At 39.8% G+C, this 16106-nt stretch overlaps 1 protein-coding gene across 2 annotated transcripts in view; it reads right to left on the reverse strand.

The window, feature by feature from the left end:
• Window positions 1–10419: 10419 nt before the first annotated feature.
• The window catches only part of rcc1 (regulator of chromosome condensation 1), a 30430-nt gene continuing 24743 nt past the window's right edge, over window positions 10420–16106 (reverse strand). The window contains exons 8-10 of one of the 2 annotated variants that reach the window (XM_059954767.1): window positions 12622–12741; window positions 11859–12011; window positions 10420–10856 (exon numbers count right to left, since the gene is read on the reverse strand). In XM_059954767.1, coding sequence (XP_059810750.1) covers window positions 10687–10856; window positions 11859–12011; window positions 12622–12741 — 443 coding nt within the window. In that variant the 3' untranslated portion in view covers window positions 10420–10686. The remainder of the gene's footprint in view (window positions 10857–11858; window positions 12012–12621; window positions 12742–16106) is intronic. The other variant, XM_059954768.1, reaches the window with a different exon arrangement.

Below are 16106 nucleotides of genomic sequence, written 5' to 3' on the forward strand. Positions count from 1 at the left end.
TCCAGACCCCCACAACTCTCTGGGCAAATAAGTTTTTCCTTAACTCTGTCCTAAATGACCTACCCCTTATTCTCAAACCATGCCCTCTGGTACTGGACTCTCCCAGCATCTGGAACATATTTCCTGCCTCTAACTTGTCCAATCCCTTAATAATCTTATATGTTTCAATCAGATCCCCTCTCAATCTCCTTAATTCCAGCGTGTACAAGCCAAAGTACATCACAAAGACTGTTCATTGTGGACTATAGCTTCCTGATTCCTCACCAGGGTAAAAGGACAGGCCAACTTTGCAATTTCTTGTGTTGACTTCTGTTGGCGATACAGTCATTTATTATCTTATTTCCTAAGTAGACAGTCCCTTTTCCTGCATTGTTACTCTGCTTAGAGTTCAAGATTATAAAGTTAGCACATAAAATAAATGCTTTCCAAAACAAGGACCCGAAAAAGACGCCCAAGATGGATTTCTGAATGAGATGGATCATAATAGAACTGCATCAGTGACAAATACAAATCATTTTTATCCAGATCCAAGTTCAGGCTCAATTATGACCATAAGATATAAGAGCAGAACTAGGCCATTTGGCCCATTGAGTCTCTTCTACCACTTTATCTTGGCTGATTCAATTTTCCTCTTGGCCCCAATTTCCTGCCTTCTCCCCATATCCTCTCATGCCCTGACCAAACAAGAATCTATCAACCTCTACCTTAAAATATACATAAAGATTTGGTCCCCACAGCTGTCTGTGGCAAAGAATTCCAGATTCTCCACTTTCTGGGTAAATAAATCCCTCCTCTTCACCATTCTAAAAAGATGCCACTCTATTTTGAGGCTGTGTCCTCTGGTCTTAGACTCTCCTACCATTGGAAACATCCTCTCCACAAACTCAATCAAGGCCTTTCACCATTTGATAGGTTTCAATGAGGTCACCCCTCATTCTTCTGAATTCCAGTGAATACAGGCCCAGAGCCATCAAATGCTCTTCATGTGACAAGCCATTCAATCATTGAATCACTTTTGTGAACCTCCTTTGAACACTATCCAGTGTCAGCACATCCTTTCAAAGATAAGGGGGGGACAATCCTGCTCACAATACTCCAAGTGAAGCCTCACCAGTGTGTTATAAAGCCTCAGCATGCCCTGACACCTATAACTTCCACCGTATTGCTAGTGTCTTCCACAATGAAGGCTGATAGAAAATACTTGCTCAGTCCATCTGCTATTTTGTTGTCCTCATCACTACGTCTCCAGCATCATTTTCCAGCGATCCAATATCCACTCTCACCTCTTTTACACTTTATATATCTGAAGAAACTTTTGGCATCCTCTTCAATATTATTGGCTAGCTTAGTTTTGTATTCCATCTTTACCTTCTTATAGAATTTTTTAGTTGCCTTCTGTTGGTTTTGAAAAGCTTTCCAATCTTCTAACTTCCTACTATTTTTTGCTCTAATGTATACCATCTTTTTAGTTTTTATGTTGGCTTTGACTTTTCTTATCAGCCATGGTTGTGTCATCTTGCCTTTAGAATGCTTTTTCCTCTTTGGTATGTAGAAATCCTGTGCCTTCCAAATTGCTTCCAGAAATTCCAGCTGTTGCTGCTCTGCCATTATCCTTGCCAGTGTTCTTTTAATCAATTCTGGCCAACTCGTCTCTCATACCTCTGTAATTTCCTTTACTCCACTGTAATACTGATACATCTGACTTCAGCTTCTTCTGAAATTTCAGGTGAATTCAATCATTTTATGATCACTTGCTCCTAAGCAGACTAATCAATTCTAGTTCATTACACAACAGCCAATCCAGAATAACTGATCTTCTCATGGGTTCAACCATGAGCTACTCTAAAAAGCCATCTCATAGGCATTCTAGAAATCCCCCCTCCTGTAATCCAGCACCAACCTGATTTTTCCAGTCTATCCGCATATTGAAGTCCCCCATAACTATTGCAACATTGTCCTTTTGGCATGCATTTTCTATCTCCCGTTGTAATTTGCAACCACATAATTAATACTGCTTGGGGATCTGTATGGAACTCCCATCAGGGTCTTTTTACTGCTGCAGTTCCTTAGTTCTGTCCACAATCATTCAACAACTTCTAACTATATGTCACCTCTTTCTGGTTTGATTTCATTGTCTTTTTAACCAACAGAGCAATGCTGCCCCTTCTGCCTTCCTGCCTATCCTTTCCATACAACATGTATCCCTGAATATTAAGCTCCCAGCTATAATCTTTCAGCCATGATTCAGTAATGCCTACAACATCACACCTACCCATCTGTAACTTGCAAGTTCATCTACATTATTCTGTATGCTATGTGCATGCAGATACTCCTTCAGTTCTGTTTATCCTTTTCAATTTCATCCACCTTTTATGTTTCAATTCATGCTGTTGACTGCAATTTTGCCCTATCAACATCCTATCCTCACTACACATTGCTTCTGTTTGTAAACCAGCTACCTCATCTTCAGCACTATTATCCATCTTTCCTACCATACTTATACTCCTTGCATTGAAATACAGGCAGCTCTGGACACTAATACACCATAGTCAACTTTGATTCCTAACTTTGTCCGAGGTCTTACCAACATCTGCCTTCACAACCTCTCCACTAACTGTTCTCACCCTCTGGTTCCCATCCTCCTGCAACTCTAGTTTAAACCCCATCAACTCAACCATACAGAATATAGCCAAATTAAACCGCTTTCCTCTGGGGCCAAGGTGAAAAAACACATCACCCACAGCACACTGCACAGAGTCAAATAACACATGGTTACAACTTCTGAAAAATATCAGTCACAGTTGAGTAGGGCATGCTGATAATGTAGTAATGTATTAAATATCATTAGACATCAATCCACCTGACCTGCAAGAGAACCACAAACTCATCGTGGTTTGGAGGCTTATATGCCTCAATGACCTGGGCAGCTATGTTGGCTAGTCAGTCCTTTATGCTTTGGCTCTTTGTAGGGTCACCCATGCTAAACAGGTCAAAGGGTAGAGGTTAGATTAAGAGTAGTCCACCAGTTCTCCAGGTTTGGGTGTCCAGCTCAGGTCTAACAACTGACTGGTAAAACAAAAACTGTACCGAAAACAGCAATGAAGAATCCTTCTGCATCCGAGTGGCCATGGACATAGGAGGACTGTCATTGTTACCCTAAACCCCAGCAGTGTAATGGGCAGTAAAATATCATTCTAAGCTACGGCCTCCTGATTCAACACCAAATCCAACAATCATTCATTGTTCCATTTTCTTTCATGCATCAGCTAATAGACACTTGATGGCCACTTTATTAGTTCCTCCTGTACTAATAAAGTGGCCATCAAGTGTATGTTTGTGGTCTGCTGCTATGGCCCATCCACTTCAAGGTTCAACATGTTGTGCATTCAAAGATCCTCTTCTGCACACCAATGTTGTAATGTATGGTCAGTTGAGTTTCTATCACCTTCTTGTCATCTTGAAACAATCTGGCTATTCTCCTCTGACCTCTCTCATTAACATGCCATTTGCACCCACATAACTACATTCACTGGATTTTTTTGTTTCTTGCATTATTCTCTGTAAACTCTATAGATTGGTATGAGTGAAAATCTCAGACCAAGTTTCTGAGATACTCAAACCACTCCGTCTGACACCAATAATCACTCCATGGTCAAAGCTACCTAGAGCACATTTCTTCCCCATTCTGATGTTTGGTCTGAACAATTAAATTGCTTGAACATGTTTACATGCTTTTATACATCGAGTTCCTGCCACCATTGGCTGATTCGATATTTGCATTAACAAGGTATACCAAATAAAGCGGCCAGAGTGTAGGGTTGTAATGATTCTGCTGTTCCAAGTTACAGTTCCTTCAGCAAAAGGAACATGGTACTTACTGAGAATTGGAAGCAATGGCAGGGAAGTTGAAAACATCCTGATTCAGCAGCATCATTGGAGAGTGTTAACATTTCATTTTGCTGGTGATAGTCAATACTGCAAGCTCATCATCCTGAAACATTACCTTTTCAATGATAGTTTGATTCCAGTTTCAGAATAGACACCAAGTGCTTCTGACTGACTTATTTTTGACAGCAGGTGGCAATACTGGTGCTCGGAAAAGCTGTGCCAAAGGGGATGGTCGGAGGCTCAGAGTCCGCTGTGGTCAGAGCGCTGAATTGTGTGCTGCGTCTGCGAGGCTGAGTCGGGCAGCGCCGTGCAAGTCCATAGCGGGGGTATTCCCTTCTGCCGCCTGCATGGGATGACGAGTCTATCGGGACCCTGAGGACTTGTGGAAACTGTGTGGTGGTTTCTTTTGAACTTATAGTCTTTTAACATCTTTGGACTATTTTTACTGTGTCCATGGACTGTTTTTTTTATCAATAATGGTATTGTTTGCACTGTTGTAACTGTATGTTGTAAGTATGTGGTTTTGTGCAGGTCTTGTAGCTTTAGTTTTTGGTCTTGTTTTGTCTTTTGGGATTGGAGCTCCTTTCCGAGGAACGCACTAAGATGGTAGCGCGATATTAATATGCAGCAGCCTCTCCGGACTCTGGATTGGGGATTGCCAGACGTTACGTGGATTTTCTGGTGTAGTATGTTTTGTCATATGCTTTTGTGATATCATTCTGGAGGAGCGTTGTCTCATTTTTTTAAACTGCATTGCACTTGTGGTTTCTAAATGACAATAAACTGAATCTGAATATTTATTTATTTGGAGATACAGCATGGAACAGATCCTTCCAGCCATTGAAACAGTGCCGCCCCAGCAAACCGATTTAATTCTAGCCTAATTGCAGGACAATTTACAATGACCAATTAACCTACTAACTGGTACACCTTTGGACTGTGGGAGGAAACTGGAGCACTCGAAGAAAATCCGCACATTCCATGGGGAGTTTGGCATGAACTTTTTCCAGATGTCGCCAGAAATGAACTTCAAACTCTGATGCCCCAATGATTAAAATGATCTATTTATTTACATCTGATGCAAGATCACCATCTTGTGGTGGAAGATAATAGTGCAGGAATAATGGGAAAATTTATACAAGCCAACTTCAGTCTCATTATGGTTTCAGAATTTTATGTAGCTGGTGACCTGGCCCATTAGTTCTGCACACTCTTGCTAAAAGTTATCAGTTATTGTTTATCTGCCTGCATGATTCTGAATTTTATTTTTCAATTATTTGTTTGTCTTTTAAGAGATGAAAGGGATGTGCTTTGGTCTAACTCTGTACATGCTAATCTCTCCATTGAATTTTCAGCTTTAAAAGGAACAACTGTATTTGATCCCAATTTGTTCCTTTATGGCTTTGTCCAGTCTACACCTGGAATAAAAAAGTTACTTTCACCAAGCAGTAAGGGTGATCGACACCTTCACAAACTTAACTCCCCCCCAACACACACACAAACACACACCCCATCACCACTATTTTATCATTTCCTGTCAGTCATTTTATGTATAGACACTCATGCCTAGCATCTCCTTATATACACACAATCAGTCTATGTATACAAGCTATCTTATGTATGTACATTTATCTTGTTCTTCATGCTTAGTGTTTTTTTTAAATGCTGCATCAGATCTGGAGTAACTATCACTTTGTTCTCTTTTACTCTTGTGTACTGAATAATGACAACAATCTTAATCTTGAATCTTTAAGTGTCTTGTATCAGAAGTGCAAAATGTAGATGCCAAGGTAGGGGTTGGGGTGATTGGAAAGAAAAGGCAGTATTAAGGGAGGAAAAATACACGTGAACTTCAATGCTCCAAACATGGCAATTTCTGAATTATTTCTCCCATAATTTACTTAATTTCTCACCTCAAATGACTCAACTTCCATGACAGGGCAACTATGCAGAGACATGTATATTCATGGTATCTCAAACCATTCTCCATACATCCATCACTTTCTCTATTACTTTCCACCATATATTTTTGGAACAATACCTGTCACTTGCTCAGACACTAAGTTTACAAGTGTCTGATGGCATCCAATACATTTCTACATCATCATATCCATGTCTTTGCATTTCTCCACTGATGCAGCTCTCTGTTAATGATCGACGTCAGACAGAGGCCCTTGTGCAGGCCCCTGTTCTATAATCTCCAGCTTTTGTACTAACTTTAAACACAAAAGCTTCTGTAGATGTTGGAAATCCAAAGCAACACAAAAAATGCTGGAGGAACTCCGGTCAGGCTGAATGAACAAAGTTTCGGGTCGAAACTGTCCCTCAAGACTTAATTTGTACTAACCTTGTAAGCTTCTCATATTGTGCATTAAGTAGCTGCACAGGAAGAGGTTGTCTACCCTTTAAGTAGAAAGATGCCAACTGCCAAACTCCAAAGGAAGTTGAAATAATTTGCAAAGCTGACCCATCTTTACCTAGTGGGGATAAAGTCAAAGTTTAACATTTTAGCAACAAAATGCTTAGATATTCAGTCAGTTATTGGAAAGCCAAGTTGGTGAAGACAAGTGACATGCTGAAGAGCTTCTCTTGCATTGTCTGGAGGTAGAAATATAAATGAACTTGCACAAGAGAAGGAATAAGAAGAATTATATTTTGAAATCTGAAGAAATATGGCAGTATTAGTTAAATACTGGCAGTACGATGATTTTGATCTTGGTATTAAAAATTCTATTAGTCACTTAAACATAAAAGGAAATCATAAAACAATAGCCAACAGAATTTCAAACAAGAGAAAACATGCAGATGTTGCAAATCCAAACAATGCACACAAAATGCTGGAGGAACTCAGCAGGCCAGGCAACATCTATGGAAAACAGCATTGGTCTACATTTCGGGCCAAGACCCTTTATCAGGATATCAACTATACGCTTTTCCATAGATGTTTCATGGACTGCCGAGTTCCTTCAGTATTTTGAGTGCTTAGCCAACAGAATTTGCATTTTTATAATTAAGGGCCTTATACTTAAGGGACTATAAAGAGTAACTTAATATAAAAGATTAATTGCAGTTAATATGTATTATATAGGCATCCCATTGCTGAAGGCACATCCAAACTAAAGATGATTCAGAGTAGATCAGAATAAAAGCATCAACTAGCTGTGATTATGAGCGATGGCAATGATTTGAACTGGAACACTAACAGAATGTTTAAGAGTTTAATTTAGAGTGTATGGAGAAAATTAATTTCCTCAGGAGAGGCTGTGATCAATTATAAAATTAGATAAGAAATTAGTTGTTGGATCAGCAAATGGCCCAGATGATGACCATTGTTTCTTTCAAAGAAAATTACATTAAAAAGGAAAGATGAAGAACAATGGGGAGAATGTAGAAGGGGCATCATTTCAGAACAATCATGTAGAGACTGTATTCTGAATTGTGGCATAAAAAAAACTGTATTTATATGGTGCCTTTTACAATCTCAACATGCTCCAAGGTGCCTTAAGCTAATTTTGAATACAGTCGGCCCTCCTAATCCGTGGATTCCGTATGCGCAGATTCAACCAACCATGGATCGGGAAAACCCGGAAGTTCTCTCTCCAGCACTCGTTGCTTAAGCATATACAGACTATTTTTTCTTGCCATTATTCCCTAAAGAATACAGTATAACAACTATTTACATAGCATTTACATTGTATTGGGTATTATAAGTAATCTAGAAATGACTTAAAAGTACAGGCAGTCTATTGTCTGAACGGTGTCGAGTTAGGTAAGGGAGAAATGCAAAGAGACCTAGGAGTCCTAGTTCACCAGTCAATGAAGGTGAATGAGCAAGTGCAACAGGCAGTGAAGAGGGCAAATGGAATGTTGGCCTTTGTTACAAGGGGAATTGAATACAAGAGCAAGGATGTTCTTTTGCATTTGTACAGGGCCCTGGTGAGACCACACCTGGAGTATTGTGTACAGTTTTGGTCTCCAGGTTTAAGGAAGGACATTCTGGCAATTGAGGAAGTGCAGCGTAGATTCACTAGGTTGATTCCTGGGTTGGCAGGGCTGTCTTACGCAGAGAGATTGGAGAGATTGGGCTTGTACACGCTGGAATTGAGGAGATTGAGAGGGGATCTGATTGAAACGTTTAAGATAATTAAAGGATTTGATAGGATTGAGGCAGGAAATATGTTCCAGATGTTGGGAGAGTCCAGTACCAGAGGGCATGGATTGAGAATAAGAGGTCAGTTATTTAAAACAGAGTTGAGGAAGAGCTTCTTCTCCCAGAGAGTTGTGGAGGTGTGGAATGCACTGCCTCGGAAGATGGTGGAGGCCAATTCTCTGGATGCTTTCAAGAAGGAGCTGGATAGATATCTGATGGATAGGGGAATCAAGGGATATGGGGACAAGGCAGGGACTGGGTATTGATAGTGAATGATCAGCCATGATCTCAGAATGGCGGTGCAGACTCGAGGGGCCGAATGGTCTACTTCTGCACCTATTGTCTATTGTCTCCGGGTTATGAATGAGTTTCATTCCTGAGTCTGTCTTAAAGTTGGATTTGAAGTCGGAACAGGTACATCAGGTATTATTTAGCGTCAGTTAGTCAAATGTTTTTCTTAGTATAATATGTATTTTACCTTTCTATGCATATAAAATACTTAAGAAACATACGTATTTCAATAACTTAACCAGTGTTACTTAGTAATAATTGTAGCTTTCATCGGGGCAGGGACCGATTCTCCATTAAAATTGTTCTGATCTTTGACCGACTGTAGCCTAACGCTTTTCCAATGACTGATGGCATTTCACCTCTTTCCGATCGCTTTATTACTTCCACCTTATTTTCAATCGTGATCGTGATTATTTTCGTGAACAGAAACACTGCGGATTCAGAGTGCGCTGCCAGGTCCTAATGTCTGCCACACTGAGACGTTAAATAAAGCCTGGGGTTCTGCTGGGTCCTAAAGACCACTGCACTGTATGTTTAACTGCATGTTAAATAAGGGACTTCAGCATCCATGAATTTTGGTATCCACGGGGGGTCCTGGAACCAATCCCCCGCGGATAAGGAGGGTCGACTGTATAATGTAATACCTAGTTCATGTGTGGAAAGGCCACACAGGCAATAAGTGAAATTGTCCAGCTAAGCCCCAATAAATGGTAAAAGTTGGTCAGAACACCAGACAGTTGGAATAGTGAGCTCACTCTTCCCTTAGTTTAACATCTTATCCCTTGATACTCCAGTGTGCACTGGACTACCAGCCTGAATATCTCAATCAGATCAAGTGAGTCTTCAACCTTTTAGACAACAGCCAAAAAGATCAATGGCTAACCATGTCAGATGTCACCAAATCTATTGAATTCACAGGAAAGCAAGACCAGCTGCTCTATCAAGCCTACCTCCTTCTAATGACAACAGCAACATTATGATAACTCTTCATAAACTTTCCCTCTGCAACCACAAAACATTTCATGCTTTTGCCAGTAATCTTACTGCTCTGATACTCATCCTCAGCTGTCCAACAATAAGTGCTCAGGAGGTTCCTCTCCTTACCAATTTTACAAATGAGACATTAGAAGTTCAAAGTACCTCTTGTGCTTACGCCAGCTCTCTGGAAAAAAAAAGTATCCAAATAACTGTTAGTGAACTGTAGGTTTTTATCCATTTTCTGTTTGACAGTTATGACTGAAAATACTTGTTCATCAATGTTTTAGTGCCCCTTAATATAACCTCTTTTCACAAAATATTGGTGCAGTCACATAGAAGGTATCTCTAGCTCATTAGGTACTTGAGGAGATTCAGTATGTCAGCAGAGACTCTTGGAAATATGTTTAGATGCATGGTGGAGAGCATTCTGGTTAGTTTCATTACCACCAGTTATGGAGACACTGATGTACAGGATTAAAAGAGGCTGAAGATGGTTGTAAACTTGGCCAGTTCCAACATAGGCACAGCTCTGCCCACCATCAAGGGCATCTTCAAAAGGCAGTGCCTTAAGAAGGTGCATCCATTGCTAAGGATTCTCAGCATCTGGAACATCATAGGAAAGGTATAGGGCCCTGAAGACCCACACTCTTCCTCTCTACCATCAGATTTCTGAATAGTCCATGAACCCATGAAATCTCATTATTCCTTTTTCTACAGTATGTATTTTTGTAATTCATAGTAATTTTATGCTGCTGCTGTAAAACAATAGATTACATATACTGTAATCCAAATCTGTAATAATAAATTGCATTTTGATTTTGATCATATTCAATATCCTCTTCAATTTAAACTCTTTCATTGTAAATTCTGCCTTATATCAGGGGTACCCAGCCATTTTAATGCTATGGATTCCTACCATTAACCATGGCATCCATGGACCCTAGGCTGAGATTCTATCTGAAAACTTTAAGCAAACTTAAGCCATGGATGAAAAAAAAACACACCACCCTAACCACCCTAGTCACACAGGTGAAAGCAAACACACCTCAAACACTCAAGTTACCAAAATATTTCAGGCAACACAAGGACTAGAAACACAAACATCATATAGAAAACTATTACAAAAAGATTTATTAGATTTTAAAAGAATATTTTTTCTCTTCAATCTGCTTGCCTGCCCAGACAATCTCACGCAAATAAACTTGGAAGTTTAACATAGAAAAATGATTATAACTTAAAATAAAACTGAATTTTCATCATTGTGTTCTAAACCAATTAAAAATAATCAATTATGCATGTTCTTGGTCCAGATGGGATGGGATGGAGGTTGAGGTTTATTTTGGCAGTAGATTTTGTGCAGGTGGCTAGCATCCTCAGCTCTATTCATAGTCTGCTACCAGTAGTACAGTGTGCTGGCCTCCACTGGAGATGGACAGCACTTTTCTGTTCTCCAGCTGCTGACCTGTCATCTGGATGGGACTCCATTCATCTTCCTCATTGCCTGTGCTCAGCTGGAAGTTCGTTCCCATGCCCCAGGCAAAAGCTCGACCTGAAAAACAGAGAAAAGTGATGTGCATCAGAGCTCACAGAGTAAACAACTTGTGGATTTGTACAGTAACATTGACAAAAGATGAGATTGCCTAAGCATTTTAGAACCAGTGAAGCAGACAGTCATTGCTGGAAATGCAGCAGCCATACCCAAGAACTGCAGGTTGAGTTAGAATTTTTAAAAAAGGCCTTACTGAATCATAGGATGCCATCAGGTACTGTTATTAAGTTATACTATCTACAGTATATATAATAGATATTAAGTTGTTTCCTCCCAATGGAGAATTGGGATCAATGGGAAACTTCTAACAAGGGCCAGCCACTTGGAACAGATTAGGTGATTTTTAGAATTTTATTTACACAGCAATTCTTGACCTTGGGAGGCTGCATATGCTCAACCATTGAGTATATTCAAGGCTGAATAAACAACTAAATAGTGAGGAAGTTCTGAAGCTACATGATCTTATAATTCTGTTTATGTTCTTGCACATGCTGCTGTGGACAATGGAACAATGGTCTTTTTTTTTAATGCTGATTACAGAGTTAGGGAGGCTCGTGCAAAATATAGACCTAATGGGCCAACCTCAGGGTTTAAATTTAATGCAAGTTTATTACTGGATAGAAGTGTTGGGAAAACTCTCCTTGCAAACTGAGCCATGGAGTGTTCTGCATCTGTCTGACAGATGCAGCACTCCTGATTGATGTCCAGGCTTCTTCAATGGAATAACAATTAAGACCATGGAGAAGAATTAGGCCATTCAGCCCATGAAGTCTGTGCCACCATTCCATCATGGCTGATTTATTAGCACTCTCAATCACATTCCTTTTCCCATTCCCTTTGGCAGGAGCACTTTAACAGAGATGGCATTCCAGCCAGATGGCGTGAATCATACCTTGATCCCAAGGTCTGTTTTTGCACCCAATTCATCTGACAGCCCCTCCCATATGGATAATAATAAAGTTAGCAGACAACCTACAACCCATGGAAAAGGCATATTCTTACCATCCTTGCTAATTGCATAACTAACAGAAGCCCCACAAGCCACATCAGTGATAACAGGGAGTCCTTGAATGACAGTAGGTGTGCTCTTCTCTGTGGCACCTTCTCCCAGTCCTAGACGCCCGTACTCTGCTCGACCCAAGCTGTGCACTTTACCTTTTACATAGAAAAAAAGCCGGATAGAAATTTATAAACATGAGAAATTCTGCAGATGCTGGAAGTCCAAAGCAATAAAACAAAATGTTGGAGGAACTCATCAGGTCAGACAGCACTGATGGAAATAAACAGCTGATGTTTCTGGACAAGACCCTTCTTCAGGACTTAAAAAGGGGGAACATGCCAGAATAAATTTAGACTGACAAGGGGGGAAAAAAATGGTAGAACATCACATGCCTGAGTAGAAAACAAACAGAAAATACACTGCAGATGCCAGGGTCAAAGCAACACACACAACACGCTGCAGGAACTCAGCAGGTCGGGCAGCATCCGTGGAAATGAACAGTCAATGTTTCAGGCCAAAACCCTTCATCCTGATGAAAGGTCTCGGCCCAAAACGTTGACTGTTCATTTCCACGGATGCTGCCCGACCTGCTGAGTTCCTCCAGCATGTTGTGCGTGATGCCAGAGTACAAACTGTACAATAAAAGCCAGCAACTAAAGAATTGATGGAACTTCACCACCCTCGCCAACCTGGAAAATCTTAAGTGGAAAGTGACTCCCTCTGCAAACACAAGAATATTTCTTTTCTCCCCACTGTGACACCTACCATCAGAGTCCAAGCACAAGGTATGATGCTGTCCACCTGAGAATCTGGCCCAAGACTTTTTCGAATTCTTGAATGCAGTTAGTTTCTGTGCCAAATAACAGGAGGTGGTACCTTGTGTTCCTGTGGCAGAAACAAGAGAGTACAGCTCATATATATCTTGTTCTCTTTGCACCTCTTGACTTTTTTTCTTCCTCAGCTACTGATGGTACCTCTCTCCTGAAAGCAGTCACTCTTGTTACAGGATGGTCCACTGCACCAGCCTATCACTCAAGAAACAGTCTCAATAATGAGCATCAATTATACTATCTAACATTTGGGGATAGCACTTACAGGCTGAGTCAATGTATGTCCTGTTAAACACACACAAACTTTCTACAGTATAAAGGTAAGGTCACTTTCCTCACTGAATCACAGAAACATAACTGGTAGGGGTCAGGTATATAACACATGATGCCTTTACGTACTTCATCTTTAAGAATCACTGCTGAGATTAAGATGGAATATTGGATCTAATTCTTGTCATATTTTAAAAATAAGATTAAGATAGTCAGCAGAGTGCAAAGGACATCTAGAATGCTATCGGGGATGAGAGACTTCAATCATACAGGAAAAACTGCATATATTCTTCATGCAACTGAGATTATTGATATAGCAGTTAAACTATTTGGGGTTTGAACGAATCAAATAGAGAAATTCTTCCCTCTCACGAGATTCATCCACCACTTCAATGATTCAAAGTGGTTGATGCAAAGAACCATCATACCACAGAGGAAGCACTTTTATACACAATGAATTATTTTGATGTGAAGCAGAATTACTGAAAGTTGTACAAAAACATATCCACAGGAATTTTCTAGAATGGTTTGGATAAAAACTGGAAAACGTAAGATTTGCTTGTCTAAAGAGTAGGGAACTGGAGATTCTTTTTCAAACTGGCAAAGTGTGATGGACCAAATGGCCCCCTATATGAAAAGTAAAGCATAAAGTAGATCATTTAACTCAACAAATCCACACCAATCAAAGGACTGCAGAGATTCATCCCACTTCACAGCTATTTGCCTGATGTTATGGGAAGAGCTGGGAAGAGGGATTAAATATTTTCAGGCACTCTTAGTGCAAGGAAAAGTTCCATCCACATCATCCATTAATGCACAATACTATCTGTAGGACCTTGCTGTGTGGAAGGGTTGTTAGCCTGTTGAAGCTGGCAGAGGATTTAAAAGTAAAGACAAAATTGGTCAATGAGCACAATATTAATGGGTGAACGTGAAATGGTGGAAGCTGGATTACATTCCCTACAGAAGTTCCTGCTCTTCATTGGTTGTAAAACACTTCAGGATTGTCTTTCAATGTCAAAAGCACACTGAACACAGTCCTTGTTTTTCCTCATATAGGGAGACCACAACAACAATGCCGTAGTGTTCTATGACTCTAACAGCAACATGGTTAAGAAGGGCAAGGAGGAAAGCGGCCAATAACTTTGCAACTGCTGAGAGACTTCGATGCAGGAACCATGGCTGATTAAACAGTTCAATGGAAAACCTGCATACAAGCTATGCTTTCTGAACAGGTTTCATCTTCCTTCCAACAATATTTCAATATAAACCATCTATACAGAGATCACAGTTCACATTTGGCAAGGTAATTGGACAAGCAGTGATCAAAAACACTGGCTTTCCATCAACATTTAAAAACAGCTTCTTCCCCTCCTCTTCATCAGATTTCTGAATGGATAACGAATCTTTTTTCCTCCTAATACTTATTTAATTTTTTATACATTTCTTATTGTAACTTTTTTGTGTATCACTCTGTATTGGTGCTGCAAAACAAGATATTTCATGAAATACGTCAGTCTTGAGGCTGAACTTCCTCAACCGTCCCTGTCTCTAATAAAAACTACTTCTCAAGCAAGGCTTTAGTCAGTTATCCCAATTTACTTTTCAGTGCCTCAAAGTTAATTTTCATGATAATATTCTTGTGAAATAACCAAGCAGCAGTTTCCTTTGTTAAAGAAGTTTTCACAAGGCTTTAAAGCAGTGTTTCCCTACCTTTGTAGCCCAACACCCTCCGAAGCAACTTCATACTTGCCGATGCCCCCATAAAGCATTACATACTCACCAACGTCCCTCTTAAGCACAATGTATTTTCCAGTGGCCCCATAGTGTAAAAACATGTCTACCATATGCTAACCTGAGAAAACTGATTCTGCTTTAATTTTTTTATTTGTCTTTAAACCTAGCTTACACAGTACCTGTGCACTGTACAGCAGCTTCGACATGAATGCAATCCTTCAGCTTGATGGCTTTTAAGCAAGAGCTCAAGTATATGGTTCAAGTTGTGACAGCAAAAGCTTCAAGTCCCCACAGGTAACAATGTCCAAACAGTTTTTATTTTTTGTGAGTACGTGGTTCACTGCACTGAAGACTCTTTCAATAAGGTAGAAGGATGGAAATGTAATGAAGAGCAGTTTGTCTGTTCTCCAAAGACCAGGAAGCTTCATATGACAGTGTAGCCACACACCACAAAAGCCAACATTTTTGAAAAGCATATATACTTCTTCATCATTCTGAATTTTGATAATTTCTTCTTGCAAGCCCTCTTCCTATTCTTCCACCTTGCAAAGAAATGGGTTAACTACCCTAGCCCAGGGTTTCCTGATCATTCCAGTCCTTGAATCGATTCTGAAAATCCTTCTTTAGTGACTGGAGGTGTAAGCAGTACTATTGCAAATCACCATCTCTGATACTTTCCATGCAGGGAACAAAGAGAACATTCTTCCCCCAATGTTTTGCTTATATATTTCGAACTTTCTGTGGACACTGCACCTTTTTGCCTTGATTAAATTGCAACTTTCACTCTGCAGTTTCATATTTACAATGTTCACTTTGTCATATAAACCTGTAGGTCTATACCACATGCCACATCTCCATGTAGAATTTCAATCTGATTTTCCAAGCTCTTGTCGACTTTGAGCAAAAATTCAACCAGTGCCAAAAAGATCAAAGAAATGTTTTAAACACTTGACACCCAACGCACTTCAGTGTGAAGAAGCAAGCATTCAAACTCTTCATCGTTACCTTGGCATAACTGGTGAAATATTCTGCTATTTAATGGATGAGCTTTAATTTTGTTGATAGCAGATATTATAAGAGTCATGCTTGAAGAAAGTTGCTGGCTGAGGTTTTTGGCTGTGATATGTTGAAAAGGAATTACATAATGGATTACAAAGAGACTTGAAAGTTCTTTTTTCATAAATGCCACTAAAGCAGTACAGTGACCTGTCATATACAGTGCTCCATCTGTTGCACCATAAATCATGTTCCTAATCATTTTATTTTTATCCTCAATATACATTGAGCTCATCGTAGATTGATTCTCCATTGATATTTATTTTAACATTTAAAAAGAGAATCTCTTTATAAACTTTTCCATTTTTGATAAACCATACATATACCATTAGAAATGCCTCGTTGTCTTGCATGCTT

This window comes from Hypanus sabinus, chromosome 30 (assembly GCF_030144855.1).
Source record: "Hypanus sabinus isolate sHypSab1 chromosome 30, sHypSab1.hap1, whole genome shotgun sequence".
Lineage (NCBI taxonomy): Eukaryota > Metazoa > Chordata > Chondrichthyes > Myliobatiformes > Dasyatidae > Hypanus > Hypanus sabinus.